Source organism: Coregonus clupeaformis, chromosome 10 (genome assembly GCF_020615455.1).
Source record: "Coregonus clupeaformis isolate EN_2021a chromosome 10, ASM2061545v1, whole genome shotgun sequence".
Lineage (NCBI taxonomy): Eukaryota > Metazoa > Chordata > Actinopteri > Salmoniformes > Salmonidae > Coregonus > Coregonus clupeaformis.
Window position 1 is genome coordinate 51,796,313 of NC_059201.1, and position 23,004 is coordinate 51,819,316.

Here is a 23,004-nt window from a genome sequence, read left to right on the forward strand (position 1 = left end):
ACGTGTTATTTGTAACGCTATATGAGATCCTGCTAGATTGAGAAAAGCAATTTATATTGTAAGTCGGTAACAGGGTAATGGTTATATGAGGAAAATAATGACACTGACTGTATCAATACTGATAAGAATGGATGTCCCCCTATCACTACACTGTGGCACCGGCGGACCCCTTCTGGCCCTCCAAAACCACTTCCAGCCACCCGTTTTCCCAGGTGGTTTCCCATCCATGCACTAACCAGGAATAATCCTGTTCGTTTCAGAGGAAAGACAGCAGAGATCTGTCAACACTGCCAGCTCTATTTCGATTTGAGTCGGTTCCTGACTGGAATTTAAATAATTCAATATGCATATGGAAAGAGTGCGAGGCAGAGAGAGAGCGGGAGAGAGATGGGGTGCGTCAAGGACAAAAAGCTATTACAGGATGACAGAAAGACAGTCCAGTGCTGCTCTAATCTGCATGAATACGTAAATGACAGCAACTGTCTGTCCCTGAGAGACTATGGCAGAGGCCTGTCTCATACATTTAAACAACCCACTGCTCCAATACACAAATCAGAGGGACACACCTAGGCCAATTTCCTCAAGAGGTTTAACCAATGTCCTGACTCTCTGTAGTCACGAAAGATCCTATGACAAGTGTTGAGGTGTTTTAAAACATAATGTTTTAAGCTATTGTTTTGGAGATAGGCCTTACCCAGGTGTTTTGGATTGGTTGATATTCAAAATGTCACATTTTGCTTGAAATTATGAAGCTATTGGTGGGGAATAGGTGGGGAATTGATAAAGGGCAGTTGAAGTACTCTTAAACCAACAACAACAACAACTTTATCATGGTCCCTTTGGTGTAGATTACACAGTGTATACTGACTTGATGTGTTCCATGAAACTGCATTTGACCATGTTGTTTCTATGCATTAAAAGTATTCACTTGATATTCTTATGAGTTGTAGGCCTGCATTGGTAGCAAACCTCACAAGGAAGAGACGTTTTAGACTGTCTTATAATTAACAGCTCTTGTTTATTATAATGGTATTTTCAAGATTTACAACATTGGTAAAGTGTGGCCATGTTCCAATTCCTTACTGCATTTAGTGATACTGTTTGTCTTTCACACTTAACCTCCATATACTTCAGCAGTGTTTTTTTTTTTCTATTTGTTTTCACCACACCAGTTTTGACCCGACTCACCTGTGCTGTTAGTGAGTGTGACATATTAGGGGGGGTCAACAATCTTTTTGGATGTGTTCACTATGGAAGTCTGACTACGGAACATTTCCTGTACTTCAAACTTCTAGAAGACATGACTGTCATGGTGGACACTTGCCATGCTCACTTGGACTTACAGCAAACTAATTTCTGTGAGACTGAAGTCACTTTGAACTGATTTACAGTACATGACTCTCAAGGCTAGGATACAACAAGACATTTCAGGGGGTGCCCAGATAGGGTACCCCAGGGTAGGAGTACCTGTCATCCCACTCCATGGTCCAAAGGCCTACGAAGTTAAAAGAAGCCCCCTTCTGAATTGTCTGTCCACTTTACCTTGTACCCTTCGCCTACAAGGGTTGGGAGAGGGAAAGAACAAGCACTCTTACCACAGGAGATATGAAGCAAAAAAGAGAGAGACTATAACAAACAATAATGAAATATTTTATGAAACAAGCACATATTTTATTGACTAGGATTTGTTCATGATTGATAATGCTATACAAGTTAGGCTGTATATGTAAGGGTTTTCGGTTTAGTGTACAAGGTTGAGATACAATGAAATTAGGTTTACTATGATTCCTGTGACTATATCTACTCTGGTAACATTAAAGCATATTATGAAATACTAAATTAATTGAGTAAATTGGTTCTATGTTAAGTTGAAAATGTTATGATAAAGTAATTCACTAGCCTGGTCCCAGATCTGTTTGTGATGTCTTGGCTTGCCAACTCCTATGGTCATTGTCACGCAGCACAAACATATCTGGGACCAGCTAGTAATTCCCCATGTGCTCATCAAAATCACATTCTGTTGTAAATAAGAACTAAATCTGAATGCAGAGAACCGCTTAATCTTTTACAATGCTGTAGATTTATTTATACAATTTCAAAGAGCTCATTTGTTCAAATATGTACTGTATAATGAAGAGAGAATATAATTCAATAAAATGCACACAATACTTTCTCAAAACGTTCACAGTGGTTATTTTGTTAATCCTTTTTGGGTTGATGGGTGTCAGAGATTATTTTGGTATAGTGAGTAAACCGATTACAGTCTATAATTTAGGCTATATTGTAGTCTTTGATCTAGACAACCTAGACTATAATCTATATCAGGGTTTCTTATGGGTCGGGACCCAAAGTGGGCCCTGGGCATGTGATAGGTGGGTCGCGAGTTATGAGAATACATTTATAATCACACACTATTTCTTCTTAATTTGGGTCGTTGGAGGATGATTTGGGTTTCAAGCTGATAAAGTTTAAGAACCCCCCATGGGTTTTCTGCACATTTTGTTGCGTTACAAAGTGGGATTGAAATACCTTTCATTGTGATTTTTTTTCCCATTGATCTACACAAAATACTCCATAATGTCAAAGTGAAAAGATATTTCATTTTTATTAATTTTTTTATATATATATATATATATATATATATATATATATATATATATATATATATATATATATATAGTCGTTGCATGATTATTCACCCCCTTTGTTTAGGCAAGCCTAAATTAGTTCAGGAGTAAAATTTCGCTTAACAAATAACATACTAAGTTACATGGACTGTGTAAAATAATAGGGGTTGACATGATTTTTTAACGACTACCCCTTTCTCTGTCCCCCATACAAACAACATCTGTAAGGTCCCTTAGTCAAGTATTACATTTCAAGCGCAGATTCAACTACAAAGACCAGGGAGCTTTACGAAAGCCTCATAAAGAAGGGCAGTGATTGGTAGATGGGTAACAATAACAAATCAGCATGGTCAAGTTAATAATTATGATGTGGATGGTGTATTAAACCACCCAGACACAACAAAGATACAGACATCCTTCTGAACTGAGCTGCAGGACAGGAAGGAAACTGCTCAGGGATGTCACCATGAGGCCATTGGTGATTTTAAAACAGCTACAGAGTTCAATGGCTGTGAAGGGAGATAATTGGGGATGGATCAACCACATTGTAGTAACTCCACAATAATAACCTAAATGACAGAGTGAAAAGAATAATACAAATATACAGAATAAAAATATTCCAAAACATGCTTCCTTCCTGTATGCAAAAAGGCACTAAAGTAATACTGAAAAAAAACACGGCTAAGGAATAAACTTTTTGGACTAAATGCAACGCTTCATGTTTGGGGCAAATCCAACACAACACATCACTAAATAACTGCCTCCTTATTTTCAAGCATGGTGGTGGCTGCATCATGGTATGGGTATGCTTGATATCGGCAAAGACTGGTTTTCAGGATAGAAATAAATGGGATGGAGCTAAGCACAGGCAAAATCCAAGTGTAAAACCTGCTTCAGTTTAAATCTGCTTGAAAATCTATGGCAAGCAGTGGCGATTTTAGCATGTAAATCTTGGTGGGATACATGCCAGCAAAGCCACTACACAACACAACACTGAACAATACATTCATTAGGGAGGAGGTGAGGGCTCTGGGAGTGTGGTGCCAGGAAAACAACCTCTCACTCAACATCAACAAAACAAAGGAGATGATCGTGGACTTCAGGAAACAGCAGAGGGTGCACCCCCCTATCCACATCGACGGGACCACAGTGGAGAAGGTGGAAAGATTCAAGTTCCTTGGCGTACACATCACCGACAAACTGAAATGGTCCACCCACGCAGACAGTGTGGTGAAGAAGGTGCAACAGAGCCTCTTCAACCTCAGGAGGCTGAAGAAATTCGGTTTAACATCTAAAACCCTCACAAACGTTTACAGATGCACAATTGAGAGCATCCTGTCGGGCTGTATCACCGCCTGGTACGGCAACTGCACCGCTAGCAACCGCAGGGCTCTCCAGAGGGTGGTGCGGTCTGCCGAATGCATTACCGGGAGAAAACTACCCGCCCTCCAAGACACATACAGCACCCGATGTCACAGGAAGGCCAAAAAGATCATCAAGGACATCAACCACCCGAGCCACTGCCTGTTGAGAATTAAAAACAGCTTCTATCTCAAGGCCATCAGACTGTTAAATAGCCATCACTAGCACATTAGAGGCTGCTGCTGCCTATTGAAATCACTGACCACTTTAAGAAATGGAACACTAGTCACTTTAATAATGTTTACATATCTTGCACTACTCATCTCATATGTATATACTGCATTCTATTCTATAATATTCTACTGTATCTTAGTCCATGCCGCTCTGTCATTGCTTGTCCATATATGTATATATTCTTAAATCCCATTCCTTACTAGTTTTGTGTGTATTGGGTATATGTTGTGAAATTGTTAGATATTACTTGTTAGATATTACTGCACTGTCGGAGCTAGAAGCACAAGCATTTCGCTACACCCGCTATAACATCTGCTAAACACGTGTATGTGACAAATAAGATTTGATTTGATTTGATCTAATTGGACTATAACGGTGACAAACGATGCCCACAAACTGTTAGGGCCTACATAAAGCTGTCCCAACAGCAGTCCCAACACCTTACCACTGTTACACCTGGCTATCAGCGGACCCTTGTCTGGCTGGCTATCAGCGGATCCTTGTCTGGCAGCGAAACAGATCATTCAGCCTCATTTACTGCTTTTAAAAAAACATAGCTGATATGGCTGACTTGCTTAAACAAATGTGGTTTCTACTGACAATTGAGATGTACAAACTGTGGCATAAGGGGACGACGAGCGGATAAGAGGCAATCCGTAATTTCGATTAAGACATTAATGAGCGAGCTAGGACGGACGTAGTCAATATAACTATTTGTTCAGCAGTTTTGAAATGTACAGCGACAGAATTCAGAACATGGGCCGTTCTTACAGTATTCTCCCTGAACACCAAGTCAGAACCGTAGGATAAATAAAGGGGGCATATAAGTAGTCAATGAAAGCTCTTACAATATTCAATGATGACATTTCTCTAAAACAGGCTATAGGCTACATGTACACCACCAAGTCAGAACAGTAGGCTAAATTATGAGGGGAAAAGGGACCAAATTATTAGGGTGATGCACATGGGCTACTAACATCTTACTACACAACATGCACTTAGTATTACTTTCTTAGCTACAGTATACATATCTCCCTGATATATTACATCATTTATGCAGCAGCATACAACACATTTTTGGACTCACCTTGTTGTGCTGTGCTCACTTGAACAGGAAGGTGGTGCGGCGGTCCTTCGTGTGCGAATTTTGTCATCAAACTTTATCATCAAAGTCTGGCATTCTCTGGATTTATGGTGCTTTCAAGACAACTGGGAACTCGGAAAAAAACAAGGTCGAATCATGACGTTAGTGATCTTCAGGCCAGAGCTCTAGAAAGAGGCCCGAGTTCCTGACTTGGAATTCCGAGTTGGATGACCGTTAAAAATGTTTTTTCCAAGTTCCAAGTTTCCAGTTGTTTTGAAAGCGACAGAAGTCATTATGGATTGACAGCATGACTAATGTTCAATGTTGATCCTTTTAAGCTTGGAAAAGAGACCCTTAAACCCAGACTTTAACCACACATCCACTCCAATGAATAGCAGGCTAGTGATTGCTTTGCAATGCTTGCAGTTAGCCACTGATTCCTTCCAAACCACTCATTGCTAAATTTGCGATTTCCAACTTGTTGTGGAATGTTTATGTCCAATGGCCGATGAGCACCGATATGTTTTATCTATAATTTCTCTTCATAATTCCTCTTGATATGACAAGATTTGAAAATGATTTGAAAGTACATTGTTGACTTGATTCATGATGATGACTGCTAACTTACTAGCTAAGATTTTGAAAGTATGATGTTGACATGATCAGTCCAATCAAAGCTACTGTAGATATAACGTGATTTGACGTGATTTTATCTGTGACCTTGAGCCTTCTTGGATGGGCACTTCTATTGTAACTCTATGGCAGCACCCAAGGGGCTTGAATTTTCAAGCTCTCCCTGTAGATTTTGCGGTGATGTAGTGTCCCCATGAGTTACAAAAAAACACTGAGCCAATCATGGCGCAACTAGAGAACATTACCAACCCCTATGCTACGCATTTTCCGTAGGCTGCCCCACCACTACAGAAAGCACTGAGCTAGGCTGAAACACCTGCATTTTGGAGCTGCCTTATTCAAGAAAGCAAACAATAGATAATGTTTGTATGCGGCTTTTACATTGTTTGCAAACTTATATGTGACAAGTATTAATGCCAAAATAACAGGCAAAACAGGCAACAAAATATATATATATATATATATATATATATATATATATATATATATATATATATACAGTACCCGTCAAAAGTTTGGACACACCTACTCAATCAAGGGTTTTTCTTTATTTTTACTATTTTCTACACTGTAGAATAATAGTGAAGACGTCAAAACTATGAAATAACACATATGGAATCATGTAGTGACCAAAAATTTGTTAAACAAATCAAAATATATTTTATATATTTGAGATTCTTCAAATAGCCACCCTTTGCCTTGATGACTGCTTTGCACACTCTTGGCATTCTCTTAATCAACTTCACCTGGAATGCTTTTCCAACAGTCTTGAAAGAGTTCCCACATATGCTGAACACTTATTGGTTGCTTTTCCTTCACTTTGCCATCCGACTCATCCCAAACCATCTCAATTGGGTTGAGGTTGGGGGATTGTGGAGGCCAGGTCATCTGATGCAGCACTCCATCACTCTCCTTCTTGGTAAAATAGCCCATACACAGCCTGGAGGTGTGTTGGGTCATTGTCCAGTTGAAAAACAAATGATTGTCCCACTAAGCCCAAACCAGATTGGATAGCGTATCACTGCAGAATGCTGTGGTAGCCATGCTGGTTAAGTGTGCCTTGAATTCTAAATAAATCACAGACGGTGTCACAAAGACACAGCAGTTGTAACCAAAAATCTCCAATTTGGACTCATCAGACCAAAGGACAAATTTCCACTGGTCTAATGTCCATTGTTTGTGTTTCTTGGCCCAAGCAGGTCTCTTCTTACTATTGGTGTCCTTTAGTAGTGGTTTCTTTGCAGCAATTCGACCATGAAGGCCTGATTCACACAGTCTCCTCTGAACAGTTGATGTTGAGATATGTCTGTGACTTGAACTCTGTGAAGCATTTATTTGGGCTGCAATTTCTGAGGCTGGAAACTCTAATGAACTTATCCTCTGCAGCAGAGGTAACTCTGGGTCTTCCATTCCTGTGGCGGTCCTCATGAGAGCCAGTTTCATCATAGCGCTTGATGGTTTTTGCGACAGCACTTGAAGAAACGTTCAAAGTTCTTGAAATGTTCCGTATTGACTGACCTTCATGTCTTAAAGTAATGATGGACTGTCATTTCTCTTTGATTATTTGAGCTGTTCTTGCCATAATATGGACTTGGTATTTTACCAAATAGGGCTATCTTCTGTATACTCCCCCTACCTTGTCACAACACAACTGATTGGCTCAAATGCATTAAGAAGGAAAGAAATTCCACACATTAACTTTGAAGAAGGCACACCTGTTAATTAAAATGCATTCCAGGTGACTACCTCATAAATGTATGTCCCGTTTAGCTCAGTTGGTAGAGCATGGCGTTTGCAACGCCAGGGTTGTGGGTTAGAAAATGTATGCACTCACTAACGGTAAGTCGCTCTGGATAAGAGCGTCTGCTAAATGACTAAAATGTAATGAAGCTGGTTGAGAGAATGCAAAGCTGTCATCAAGGCAAAGGGTGGCTGTTTGAAGAATCTCAAATATATTTTGATTTATTTCAAAAAAAATTGGTTACTACATGATTCCATATGTGTTATTTCATAGTTTCGATGTCTTCGCTATTATTCTACAATGTAAAAAATTGTAAGAAATAAAGAAAAACCCTTGAATGAGTAGGTGTGTCCAAACTTTTGACTGGTAGTGTATATATCTTTTAGCTAAACATGTGGGGCTCAAAACAGGTGGGGCTCTGCCCACCTGCCCTGAATGACGGATCGCCACTGATGGCAAGACCTGAAAATTGGTGTTTAGCCATGATCCCCAACACCTTGACAGAGCTTGAAGAATTTTGAAAAGAATAATGGGCAAATACTGCACAATCCAGGTGTGCAAAGCTCTAAGAGACTAACCCAAGACGACTCACAGCTGTAATCGCTGCCAAAGGTGTTTCTAACATGTATTGACTCTGGGTGAATACATATCTAATCAAAGTATATGAATGTTTTATTTTTCATTAATGTTAATGTATTTAAAATGTTACTGCCACTTTGATATTATAGTTTATTTTGTGTAGATTGATGACAAAAACAGGACAATTTAATCCATTTTAATCCCACTTTGTAACACAATAAAATGTGAAGAAGTCCAAGGGGGTTGAATATTTATGATACCCACTGTAATCTATAACAACTGTAGTGGGTCATTTGGTTAGTCTCCCATGCCAGTATACTTGTTTTCCTATTGTATTGTCACCTATTGTATTGTCACACTTTTTCGAAATAGGTGATAGGCTATGCCTATATTCATGTATTTTCTAGAGTTTAATGATAAGCTGTATTGATATTTAATTAATAGTTAACAAATGTTAATAATTGGATTGCAGTGCCAATTAGATTTTCTCCAAAACTTCCCTTTTCATCACTTCTGAAACACAACGGTAGGCCTACATAATGTTCTGTTTGATTTATTGGTCAATCAGAGGATTCTGCGAACAAAATGATGGAATACTTCCTGACATGTAGACAGTCATTTTGCAGTGGCAACAACAACCTTTCAGAAGCAGCCCCACAGCACTGTTTTACAAAGAGAAAATTCCTGCATGTGAAAGAGGATGTGTGTACAGGATCAAGGTGAGAAAGCTTCGACTTTCTCCAGCCGTTGTTGGGAAGATTTTGCTGTTCTTATGTCAATACTTTATCAGAATAATATTTAATTATTGCATCCATTAGTGGCTCACTGTTTTTGTCGACATTGTTTATCCCGTTTATGTAACAAGAAAACAAGATCGTTTCGGTTACATAATAAATGCATATTCCAACGACACGAGGAAATCCCCTTGTTTTGCTGGCAACTATAACATGTTGGCAAACAGAGGGCTTGTTCGTTGATTAATCCTGCGCGAGGAATTTCAATAATGTCGATAACAAAATAACATTTTTTAATGAAATATTTTACTGTCTGAAATTTGAATTAAATGCTAATCCTGTCAATCACTCAGGAGTGATGACACGGGCGTGTCTACTGGAAATGAAGAGCCGTAATTGGAGGGAACTGGTATAGGAGGCGGGATCATTAAATTTTCGACTGTCAGATTGGAGCTGGCGTTGCTGTGTGCAGGTAAAGAGAACCAAGCAGCAGAAATTATAGAACATACATTATTTGTTCTACGTTACTAGACTATGAAACGCGATGGACAGACACTGTTCTGTTGAAGAACAGCACGTTTATGTCACAAGAACGAAGAATTGAAGCCCCGAGCACCAAAGTAAAAGCGTACAAAACCTTGGAAAGAAAATCTCGTGTGAACGTTTGGCTGGGGCAAACATTTTACAAGGAACTTCGACAGCTGCGTGTTTTCAAGCAAGCCATCAACAAAGAATGAAACCCTTCAAACGAGGTAGGCATACATTTATGGGAATTTAGTCTTTATTTTTTTATTGGCAGGCATTCATTATCACCCTGACAGTTTGCCCGGCTGTTGGGTTTAAATGGAATGCGGCTTTTTGTAGCAAACAAATGCAGCGTGTGTTTGAATTTGGAGGAACAGCGAACCAGCTAAGTTATGTTTGGAAGCAAGCATGGTGTCCATCTGGCGGAGCTACAGAACAATCCTGCATGCGCGAGGGCGTGCGTTCAGCGGGTTCTTTGTACGTTTGCTACACGATGGGAAGATGGCTAGCCAATTTAGTTAACGTTTTCTTTCCTGATTTTTCGAGCTTTTACCAAATGTTCTCATGTTAAATCTTATTGATATATTTTTGGATTTGGCGAATTGATAGCATTCAGGTAGCAATTGGATTTAATTGCAACAGTAATCTTAACCCCACGAAATACTAGATTGAATGGAACAAGACAGAATTCCAAGAACTTGCTTTATTGTTTGTTAGCTAGCCTGCTAACTTTAGCCTAAAACTAGCTAGCTTAGTTCGCCTTGAAGATGTTAGTAAATTTAACCAAAACTCAACTTCTGCACGCCTTTGAAGTTTGTCAACGTATTTTGAATAGATAGCTAACTTCGTATAAAAAAAAAGACGGCCTTTTTGTTTTGTAAACACTTTTTTGGGGGGGGGGGTTTGACAGGAACAGCGTGTGACGTACTGTAGCTAGCAAGCAAAGTACAATTTAACTCCACGATGTAGCTACCATAGATATAAAGCAGTGTTCTAGTTATATCGCTACTCCGCATCAACGGAGACGAGTGGGCGGAGTGTACCTCTACTAGTGAGGCGCGAGTTGACTCGTAACCCGCGGGGCGGGTGGGTTTAGGGTCATGAAATATTTTGTTGATGGATGGGTTGAAATAAAGAGAGAACAGTACCTTCAATTAATTAATGTACCATTCTTGTGCATTTTATATATATATGTGTATATATATGTATATGCTACATTGAGGTTTTTCTTTAGTTATTTTAGACTATCTGGAATTAGTGAGTAAGCTTTAGGGCCTGACTGTACTCGCGTCAAATAGCCTACAAGACAATCGCCAAATTATTTTCGGAACTGGCAGAAAAAGTTAATGTTGATCCAAGGCAAAAAGGACAATGTCGGAGTTTAATTCAATAAGAGAAAAGCTGCGAAATGCAGAGTTGAAAAAGGGCCAGAAAAGTAATGTTTGGGAAAGATTTGGTGAAGTGGTAAAAGAGGAGGATGGCAGTGTGATGATTGTGAGGCGCTATACAAATTTGACAGTAGCAAGAAGGGTACTTCAAATAGACTTGTGGCACATCAAGGGAACTGAACACTATACTGTTCAGATGGGTTAAATAGAAATCTGGACACTGACTTTAGGTCTATAACCTCTCATAGCCTTAATATGAACTCCTGCAGAATCCAGCAATTCTTGCAGTAAAACAATACACCAAATGTAGGCTACATTTTTACTCTGAAACATGAGTAGAGAAATATGATTTATTTCTTTCAGCATCTTGAGAGAATGCGAATGCGCAGTTGGAGGTGCTGTCTTTATCAGCATCATAAAAGCTGACAGTATTTCAACCACAAAATATACATCCAAGCTAAACTGAAATCTTATCAGAAACGTGCTGGGTCATTTTCACAGCTTTCTACCGGTCAAACTGATGTCATTTGGAAATTTGGCACAAAATGTTTCCCGTAAAAAAATAATTTAAAAAAAGCGATTTGCATTTTCTCCCCGGTCTCTAAATGTCTTTGCACCACTTTACAGAAGTCATCTAGATTGAAGCATTCATTATATAATTTGACATTCTGGTAAGCATAGGTTTATTTAGTCTTCTAGGGAAACGTATGACCGAAGAGAAGCGGCATGAATCTAATTATAGACAAGCTGACTACCAAAATGTCGGAAATTAGAAGCAGAAACATATCTTAATCAGGCAAAAAATAATTTTACACTTTCTACATTAGCGGCTTAGGATCGGGTCTCAGATTTTCTCTTTATCGCATATAGTCGGGTGGTTGTGGATGGGTTATTAGCAATTGTTTGAGTGTGGACAAACAGCTGACCCGCGCTCCACTAGCTCCGACTAATGGTAGCTAACTTAGTTCCGTACATATGTGGGCAACCGCGGCATTCAAACAAGGCTGCAATGAAAACTAATGGGGCTGTAGCGACTGTGTTGGCATCAAAATCTGGGGTGTGAACTAAGTTTCGATTCAGCCTTGATTGACATGGTAATAGACTAATAGTATTGGAGAAAAGTTGAAATAACTGACTTCGCTGTACGTTAAAGTGTGACATGTAACGTACAGCACGCATTATTCAGTCATTCTGTGCCGTACATCCTCTTTCCAGCAGGTGTAGCGCTTCTCTCGCAGATTAAAAACAAGACATGATCAATGGTGAGTGTAAAGTTAATTACTCGTGAGTTCATCAATAGCTAATTCAATCAATTGTTAATTTTTCGCATAATCATTACACTCAAAAACCGTGACACCCACAGTTTCATTGTGAAAAATTTAGCGCTGCCCTAAAAACCCTATTCAAATTCGACACAAACCTTAAAATAAGTATGTAATGAGACATTATATATAAACTCTTTATAATGTTTTATTTACATTTTAGAGGCGATACGTTGGACAGCTTTCGCTTCCCCACCCGCCATTTTAAAAAGACCCGGCGGCGCACCATTGCTTTCTTCGATCATGCAGAGACTAGCAGCATGAAGGTCTCGTCATTAACTTTGCTGGAAGGGGAGAAATTGTGCTTTACAGTGGTATTCATATTACATTTGACCTGGAAGTATTACGTTTTTGGGGCACTAAAATAAGGTCAAATGTACAGAACAGCGCGTTGTACAAAAGTGCGTTAGCTACCGTTACACCGAGTCGCTGTATTTGATTTATGTTTTATTAAAAAGTATGAATTAAAGCAAACAAAGGCACGTCTTCTGAAAATACCTCGTCTTATTGGACAACTGATGCGTCCTCCTTCAGAGGAAGATGGGGAGGAAGAAGATGATGATGAAAAAATTTATGCACTCACTAACTGTAAGTCGCTCTGGATAAGAGCGTCTGCTAAATTACTAAAATGTAAATGTGTCAAACTCAGCAGGTAACTGTGAGTCATTTTGCTTGCCGAACAAGCCCAGGCAATATTGGTTGTCCAAATGCGCACTGTGCCCAGCTTCGTGCGCTGACCACCACGATGTAGGCTGCCTGTGGTGGATATTATAAAATAAGGATCTGCTGGAGTCCAAGTCAAACCAAGATTCTCTTTTCTGAGCTCAGAGAGAATAAGAGTTACACAGCGCACTGTAGACAGTCTGAATTCTGAAACATTTGGTGATGAGCACACATCTTTATAGTTTCCTGTTCTTCGGCGGGACTTTGTCTATACAAGGACGCAGGTGCAAGCTGGTTTGCTGCACAGGATGATACTCCCAAGAACATAAGATTATAATAGGACCGTTTCACAAGGTTAGTCACATACTCAGTTATGTGGTCACATACAACAAAATGTCCCATTACAACACACGCATAGTACATACTGTACATCATAAGCATAATTTACACACACACACACAGTCAGGTCAGACAGATCCAGCTCTTGAGCTCCATCAGCAGGGGATTTTCATTTAGAATACGTTAATGCAACAAATGTTAGTGCATCGGACCGAATTGCATCTATTCGTTCTTTCAAACCGAATCGTTTCAAACTAAAACGTGTCGTATCGGAGCCCATGTATCTAGATGTGTATCGACTCGTCTTGAAAGCGAAAGATGCACATCCCTAGTCGAGTGGGATCTATAGGAGTACAGCGCCATCTCCCATCCCTGGATTGAGGTACGTTTTCTGACCTGTATCTCACGCGGGCGCTGTCTTGATCTTGGCATAGCTCCATTCCGACTAGAGAGAAGTTATAAACATCTAGTCGGATTCTTATGGCTACCAAGTTTGGTAGCTAGCATATTTATAATAAATCATCAGTTTTGCCCTTTCATGCGCAATTGTTCTAACTTCATTGTAGCTAGCCGCAAACGCCCTGTAAGCCATTGAATTCACATTCATTTTGGGGATGCAAAAAAGTTAAAAGAATGTCCATTGCTCCAGGACTGAAATTCCCTGGCAAAAGGTGAAAATAGCCCCTCGCACAGTCTATACATCCCTAGCTGCTGGAGATGGTGATATGCACACAATCTCCTTTTGTGAGGACCGGAGCTCACTCCAGGGGTCAGATTTCACCAAGAGAAAGACATTTACTGCATTCTATACCCTGGGAGAAACCATGCTCCATTTTGAGTTGGTCTTCCCCAGTGCCACAAATAATGATTTGGGGAATGAAGACAAATCTTGTTTTCAATGTGTGTGTGTGTGTGTATATGTGTGTGTATATATATATATATATATTTTTTCAATTAGCATATCTTGTCACTTAATTTATTGATGGTGTGTCATTGCGCCATCATGCACGCTTGTACAGTTGTACTCAACTAACTACTACACCCACACTTACCTATCAGTCAATCAGTGTAACTTGATTTATGTATCAATCACATTGCTGACATAAATCATAGATCATATTGTAGGCCGAGTACTGATCAATACTTCACCAACCTGTTTCTTTATAGATCGGTGAATGCACGATAAGAGAACAAACAAGAAACACAGGCCTACACAACAAGTAGTTGGTTATGTCAGTCTCTGTTTTGGAGGGAAAGCAATACATTCTATAACAAGTTAGTGAATGTCCAACCCTGGCCTATTATGAGCGCAAACAGTGTCCCCCCATACAAACACTAGCACTGCCTACCAACTGACTCACCAACCCCCTCTGTACCCCCTGTCCTCAGCTCTGGAAGAGGAGCGGATGCGAGAGCAGGAGCTGTCAGCCATGTCTGACAGTGACCCCTTTGAGGACGACAGCTTCCCTCTCGACCTGTCTGGAGGTGGTGGGGGCTCGGGCAAGCGGCGTCGGCGTGGCAACCTGCCCAAGGAGGCGGTGCAGGTGCTGCGGAGCTGGCTGTACGAGCACCGCTTCAACGCCTACCCCTCAGAGCAGGAGAAACTCGGCCTGTCAGATCAGACCAGCCTCTCTGTGCTGCAGGTGAGTTGAACGGGACAGTGTACAAAAAAAATTCCTTGTTCATTCTTGCTCCCAAATGCTTGAATTGAGCCTAATCATACAGCAGTCCACAGACAACATTTTGGCCTACAGTAGCCTTCGCCAGGTGGAAACTTTGAGCTGTGTAGTGGAGCACCAACACAGGGCTGGGTGATATGGCCTAAAAATCATATCTCAATTTTATTTTCAAACTTATTGGCGATTCAAGATCTCTCTAAATAAGCATTGTTGTTTAAAGGTCAAATACACTGCATTTCAAGCAGTCAGCAATAATCAAATGTTTTTTGTTGTTGCAATAATCACTGATCTGGCTTTCAGGTCAGTCTATGAAAATGCAGTTTTTGTAAAAAATGTAGTAGAACCATGCATAATGCACATTCCCTAATAATGACTAACTTCTTGTAGCAGGCATTAGGCTATAGAAAATTATCACAGGTCTCATCAACGGTCTCTCAAGCCCACGTGCTAGTGATTAGCCAGCTAATCTTTATATTTCAAGTTTAGCCAACTTGGATCTATTTGCTAGCTAACAAGGTTGAACAGTTGAATTGTTATGAACACACCCTTCTGTTTGAAAAGCGTGTTATCCTGCCCACTTTGTTCAGATGTTGAAATCAAGTGGGCTTGAAAAAGAAAAGGAAAGTCGCACACTCCAGGAGCTCAGATGCAATTTAATATCCTAATAACCAACATTTCGACAGACAAGCTGTCAAGTGGGCTACCTTATTTCTCAGAATGAGAACGAGTTGCCAATTCCTTATTGTTTTATGCTTATTGCACATTTATAAAACAGACTAGGCAGTTAGTATAACAGTCTTTGGCTAAAATGCTGCTAGTGGTACGTGGTAACCCATTGCCACATGTGACAAACTGAGCATTCATTTTCCAGAATCAATGTTCATTGATACACTCGTTTTAGTTGTCTGCTCTGCGCTCAATTTGACTAGTTGAGACATAAAAAGGGTATCATTAGAAACGTTTGCTATTACAGTAAAATAAAGTCTCAATGTGTTTTGGTGTCAATATGACCTATTCTGTTGGACCGAACCTCAACTGCAATTAGTGAGTTGAAACTGCTTGTCAGAGAGGAAGATGTGGTTTCAACTTTGTTGGCGTGAGGCAGTGGGAGGGGCTTGGGGTGTGTGTGTAAACCATAGAGGAAGAGGTGACGCAAGATGTTTCACTTTCGCTAAAACCTGTCCAAAATAAAGCCAATGCGTTTCTATGGGCTTATTTTGTACCTAAGCCTGTCGCCTACCTTCCCGCCTTTGGGACAACGACTCCCATTGTTAGGGCGGAGACGTGCATCTCGTCATTATATACAGATCTCTGGTGTAACTGGGAAGGTGCACAGAGGAGCGACGGAGACGAGACCAAAAACAAGCAGACAAACGCTCCTAAAAACGAAAAAGAACAAAACCTCGATACAGGCATTTGGAATGTCGTGCAAAAATACAATTTAGAATGAATCAAATGAATTATATATATATATCGCCCAGCCCTACACCAACATAGCCTATACCCTAGCAAGGTTTGCTTTGAACTATTCTAACAAATTATTAGGTCCGGTTTCGGCATGTTCCCCTCGATTAGTTTAAATGTCCTCCAGTCGAATTGTTCCAGATATGCTGATTAGTGCCTGATGCAGTGTAAACAGATGATCATAGCAGACACTTGGGCCTAGATGGAGTCATGATTACGTACTCACTCTGTTGAAGATGGTTGTTTTTCTTATCAGATATTGTGTTCTCTATTGGCCTCCATGACCGTTTTATGTGTGCGGGGAGATGAACCCCGTAGCACCTATAGGCCTACTTCAGGCCGGTGCTAAATGGAGATCCATCCCATGATATTTACGTTGTACTTATCGTCGTACTTCAGCTCTAGGGTGTTTCTCAACAGCTTTAGCAAACGACAGTATTCAAATGTCACATGAGTGCGGTACTACTGTACGGATGAATTTGACACCGTCGCCGTAGTCTTCCCTTCTCACCTTGTAGGACACCCATTTGTTGTTGTTTCCTCTCTCCTCAAATACTCACGCATTCACACCCCAGGAGTGGTGACATGAGGAATTCCTGGACTGAGCAGAGAGCAAGCAGAGCTGACAAACCTATAGTGCAGTGGAATGCCCCTGGTTGGCTGCGCTCTACTTGCTCTGTTGAGCAGCGTTTTCCAGCTGAGACTTCATTAATGCCAGCTGCCTTCATCTCACTGTGTGTGGGAGGTTTTTACCACAAGATGGAGGTCAACAAGGCCTGGAGGAGTGCAGGAGAATGAACATGTGGGCAGAAGTCTCATTCCAAAAAACTGCTCTCGGACCAGTTTGAGCTCTTCATTATATGCCTCAATTGAGTTATGAGTTGAGCTAATTATTATTGTCTTGTAGTTGACTTGGCACACTAAACTAGAGAGTACAAGTGACTTGAGATTTACACTCGGTGGCCAGTTTTATTAGGTACACCCATCTAGTACCGGGTCGGACCCCCCTCCAGAACAGCCTGAATTTTTTGTGGCATGGCTTCTACGTGGTGTCGGAAATGTTCGTTGCTCAATTGGTATCAATGGACCTAACGTGTGCCAGGAAAACGTTCCCCACACCAGTACACCACCACCACCAGCCTGTACCGTTGACACCAGGCAGGATGGGTCCATGGACTCATGCTGCTTACGCCAAATCCTGACAATGCCATCAGCATGACGCAACAGGAACTGGGATTTGTCAGACCAGGCAATGTTTTTCCACTCCTCAATTGTCCAGTGTTGGTGATCATGTCCCCACTGGAGCCACTTCTTCATGTTTTTAGCTGATAGGAGTGGAACCTGGTGTGGTCGTCTGATGCAATAGCCCGTCCTTGACAAGGATCGACTAGAGTTGTGCGTTCTGAGATGCCGTTCTGCAGCGTTATTTGTCTGTTTGTTGCCCGCCTGTTAGCTTGCACGATTCTTGCCATTCTCCTTCAACCTCATCAATGAGCTGGTTTAGCCTACAGGACTGCTGCTGATTGGATATTTTTTGTTTGTCACACCATTCTCGGTAAACCCTAGACATTGTCGTGCGTGAAAAGCCCAGGAGGGTGGTCGTTTCTGAGATGCTGGCACCGACTATCATACCACGCTCAAAGTCACTCATTTTGCCATTCTAACGTTCAATCGAACAAACAGTAGATGCCTGTCTGCCTGCTTTCTATAGCAAGCCACAGCCACGTGACTGACGATCCATTTAGGAGCGATCCATTTTCGTGAACGAGGTACCTAATAAACTGTCCATATTCTTGTAGTTTGGTTCTTGAGGGAATCCATGTTAGGCTTTTGAGATGCACCCCAGTTTTTTTCGCAGGCGTTGTTAAAGTTACTGACTCCTCTTTTCCAGATATGCAACTGGTTCATCAACGCCCGCCGCCGCCTCCTCCCTGACCTGCTCCGCAAGGATGGCAAAGACCCTACCCAGTTCACCATCTCCAGGCGGGCAGGGAAGAGCGAGGGCCGCCCATCCACTGGAGGATGTGGTGGAGGTAATTACCCTGAAAGCCCCACCTCCTCAGTCCCCTCTCCAGCCCTGCCCCCTCTCAGGCCCTCTGTCATCCGGCCAGCCCCCACACTAGACCTCAGCCTCCTGGGAAATACTGCCACTACCATCCTTTTGGGAGCTGGCTACCCCGGCCAAGAGGGCTACTGCGTCCAGGCCCTGATGCAGTTGGACATGCAGGGTCTCCTGAGGAGGGTGGCTGAGGAGAACAGCTCCAAGGTTATCAGCGCCAGCCCCACTGGCGGGCTATTCAACACGCCGCCCCCCACACCTCCAGAGCTGTGCCCCAGCCAGGACTTCAGTGACCTGAGGTTGCTGGTGGATGCAGCTCTCCAGAGGGCTGCCGAGCACGAGAGTCAGAAGAGGCTGCTTCAGGAGTACCAGAGCAGGGCCGCTACAGAAGCCACAGGTGGCTGCAGCCACAGCAGCAGTGCTATGGGTCCGACCCCTCCACCGGCGCAGAGCCAAGCTACAATTGACTCGCCCAAAGAGCAGAGTCCTACGGACAAGGCTGTGGTGTCCCCAGTTTCAGTACTAATCCCTGTCACAGTCTCCTCTGCACCTAAACTCGCCGTGGCCTCTGTACCGGCTCCAACTGTGCCTCCCCGCCTAGCCCAAAAGCCAGTCCTAGTGCCAGTTTCAACCCCTGTTCCAACCAAACCCCCTGTCCCAGCCCCAAGCCCTGTTCAAACCTTTGCCCCTGCACCAACTTTGTCCTGTGTCCCAACCTTAGTCCCAGCTCCAAGCTCTACCCAAGTCCCAACCCTAACCCCAGTCCCAACCCCGGCCCCACCTTTAGCCCCAGCACCACCAGCCCTCACCCCATTCCTGGGCCTGGCCTCCCTCCAGCCCCTGTCCTCCTCCATCCCCAACAGCAGTGTCCAGAGGGCCCAGTCGGTGCCCAGTGTGTGGAGTGTGGTCCACAGTGACGTTACTGTCCGACAGCCTGTCCCAGTGGTTCAGACTCCCATGGCCACCATGTGGGGGTCACAGCACACCCTGCGCGCCGTCAGCGAAACGGTCAATTAGAGCCACGGCCACACCCTGGTCTGTGTATGTGTGGGAGCACCATATCCCTACTCAGACTGCCCCTAACTGTGTGTGTACACACGAGAACATATTCCCTTCATCAGCCCCTCTGACACTGTATGCTCCACAGTTTGGATATGGCAGAACTGATGCATACGGTTCATACATCAGACACTAGGATGGAAAGACAAGTGTTTTTAAAGACAGTGCTTTTTAAACATTTTTATCAGGACTTTTAAAACTTTTATCCAATGGAGGCTGTTGCTGGGCGGAACCTTTCAACGTTCCAGAGTACATAAGCACGACAACACAGAGTTCTATGATGTAGTTTAACTCCCTTTTCCACTATCTCAACTATTTCCAAAAGGGGACATTTCCTTCCCCTGTGATATGTTTTCTTTTTCTTTTTTTTTTTTTTTTACAGTTTTGAGGCCAGCACCAGTAGAGCTAGGCTCATCAGTAGCAGTACTAGACTTGGTTGAATGTATTAAGACTGCTTTTAACTCCGGCTGTCTAGCCTGTCAATCATTCCCACCAAGGTTAAACAAGGGCGGGCCTGGGGCTGAGACAGGTAGGTGTGTGTTTTTCAAGCCCGAGCATTGTGCTCCTCCAGTACAGTTTATGCACTTTAGATATTTTCACTTTTTTGTACGGCCTTCACCTCTCCTCACAGTGCCGGAAGACAGGCGGAAGGGAAATTGATTGTATTGCAGTGTGCCTGACTGCACTGCTCCAATGTCTGTCTCCGCTCTCCTTGCCTTAAACTACTGTAAACAAGTGGCCACCATGGATTCTACATTTTAAGACACACACTCTAAATCATCAGTTACAAAGAATATGAACTTAACTTTTATTTTTTATTTTTTTACCTATTTCCAAAATAGTATCTTAGCAGGAAAGCAGTATTTTTCTGTGTATGTATGTGTATATACACTACCGGTCAAAAGTTTTAGAACACCTACTCATTCAAGGGTTTTTCTTTATTTTTACTATTTTCTACATTGTAGAATAATAGTGAAGACATCAAAACTATGAAAAAACACATGGAATCATGTAGTAACCAAAAAAGTGTTAAACAAATCAAAAATGTTATATTTGAGATTCTTCAAATAGCCACCCTTTGCCGTAATGACAGCTTTGCACACTCTTGGCATTTTCAAGTAACACACATCTCAACATCAACTGTTCAGAGGAGACTGTGTGAATCAGGCCTTCATGGTCGAATTGCTGCAAAGAAACCACTACTAAAGGAAACTAATAATAAGAAGAGACTTGCTTGGACCAAGAAACACGAGCAATGGACATTAGACCGGTGGAAATGTGTCCTTTGGTCTGGAGTCCAAATTGGAGATTGTTGGTTCCAACCGCTGTGTCTTTTGTGAGACGCGGTGTGGGTGAACGGATTATCTCTGCATGTGTATTTTCCCACCGTAAAGCATGGAGGAGGTGTTATGGTGTGGGGGTGCTTTGCTGGTGACACTGTCTGTGATTTATTTACTTCACCAGCATGGCTACCACAGCATTTTGCAGCATACGCCATCCCATCTGGTTTGGGCTTAGTGGGACTATCATTTGTTTTTCAACGGGAGAATGACCCAACACACCTCCAGGCTGTGTATGGGCTAATTTACCAAGAAGGAGAGTGATGGAGTGCTGCATCAGATGACCTGGCCTCTACAATCCCCCGACCTCAACCAAATTGAGATAGTTTGGGATAAGTCGGATGGCAGAGTGAAGGAAAAGCAGCCAACAAGTGCTCAGCATATGTGGGAACTCCTTCAAGACTGTTGGGAAAGCATTCCAGGTGAAGCTGGTTGAGAGAATGACAAGAGTGTGCAAAGCTGTCATCAAGGCAAAGGGTGGCTATTTGAAGAATCTCAAATATATAAAATATATTTTGATTTGTTTAACACTTCTTTGGTTACTACATGATTCCATATGTGTTATTTCATACTGTTGATGTCTTCACTATTATTCTACAGTGTAGAAAATAGTAAAAATAAAGAAACCCTTGAATGAGTAGGTATACTAAAACCTTTAACTGGTAGTGTGTGTGGGGTGTGTGTGTGTGTGTGTGTGTGTATATATATATATATATATATATATATATATATATTATATATATATATATATATATATATATATATATATATATATATATAAATGAAAAATATTTTTTTTTTTTTTCTCTGTTACTTCTGCGCTATCTTTATGCATCGTACGATTTCCAGGGACGTAGTGTTTTTAATGTGGATGTGAAGGAGGTGGAATTCTTGTCTGTGTGTGTTTGAGAGCGATGGGGTGGAAGGTCACATTGGTCTCATTACAGAAATCAATTTTGTGGCGAAGCTAAAGGCTTAGTCGGGTGACGCTGTCTCCTCATTCTTAAGGGTAACGTAACACTTGCTATAAGTGCCCTATTATGCCATAGTCTTCTATGGATGAAGCCTGTCACATATTTCAAGCTTTTGGGCCCTCCTGTTTGGAGAGGGATTGACCAAAGTAGCGTGTCATTGGCGGCTTAAGATTTGGTCCTTGTATTTCAAACCAAAATATGTCTTAATTGAAACACCTGTTCGCTTGGATGACAATCTGGTCAGTATTGAATTCATTGATCAATGTTGACGTTATTGAGAAGCAAACTGTCTCTCCTTTCCTCTCTGTATTTTCACTCGGTGTTAGCGAAGTATATCCTCTCGTTACAGTATTTTAAACTTTTTCTTATACAGTTGTAGTTTCCATGAAACAGTCTTATTTCATACTACATATTATGGCCAAATCGACGCTGCACAAAAGTGAATTGGGCCCTACTACGTAAACAGTGCTGCAGCAAAGTCAATTTCTTCTCAGTCATAGGTCAGTTCAAATGGGTCTAACTTAGACTTTTTAGCTGTTACCGGTGCCATACATTTAATAACCCTGGTGGTTCATATATAATTTTTTTTGCAGCTAGAATTCCGTGTTATTAACCTAGATTTGTGACTAGCACATATCCACATTCCTTCTTCCTCATGTCAGATGTCTCCCAGATATATAGGCTACCCCTCGTTTTCTGCTCTTTCATACGGCTGGATGTCAGCACCATTTTCTGAATTGTCTAGTATGTCAGTGGGGAAGGGTAGCTCTTATAGATACTCTACTACCGGAGATGTGCTAAAGAGTTGTACCTCTTTTCTCACACAGTTTGGGGGACTGAAGGGTTCAGTCAGACTTGAGTCATACTGAATACTAAGCAAAAAATGGTAACTATTTTTAATGGGTTTTGAATATAGATGCAGTACAATAAAGCGGGTACGTGGTTTATTCATTACTACACTTCTACATTACTACATGCCACTGTGAGTACATATTACTTATTACGATGCTAGATACTGAACATTATTTAGAAAAGGCTATTATATATCTATCAGGTTTTGGATGCAGAATGAAACATGAGGCGTAGATGCCAATGTGAAAATGCATGCAAATATATGTCGGGGTGGGGGGGGGTGAATTTTGTCAAATGTGTAGCTTCTCAATACAACCAAATGCATCCTAAAAATGTTTTCCCATTT

General features: G+C 41.6%; 1 protein-coding gene across 1 annotated transcript; it reads left to right on the plus strand.

Moving 5' to 3' along the window:
- Nucleotides 1–9,455: 9,455 nt before the first annotated feature.
- Nucleotides 9,456–20,416, plus strand: LOC121576012 (homeobox protein TGIF1-like). The gene is made up of 3 exons (XM_041889311.2): nucleotides 9,456–9,746; nucleotides 14,621–14,874; nucleotides 18,266–20,416. Exons 1-3 carry the CDS (start codon nucleotides 9,728–9,730, stop codon nucleotides 19,448–19,450), a joined length of 1,458 nt encoding a protein of 485 aa, XP_041745245.1. The 5' UTR covers nucleotides 9,456–9,727; the 3' UTR covers nucleotides 19,451–20,416.
- Nucleotides 20,417–23,004: the final 2,588 nt, after the last annotated feature.

What these genes read in the sequence shown, in the direction of transcription:
- LOC121576012 (XM_041889311.2), top strand. An exon ending in CCAGCCTCTCTGTGCTGCAG is followed by an intron (nt 14,875 to 18,265) that starts GTGAGTTGAACG and finishes CCTCTTTTCCAG; the next exon opens with ATATGCAACTGGTTCATCAA.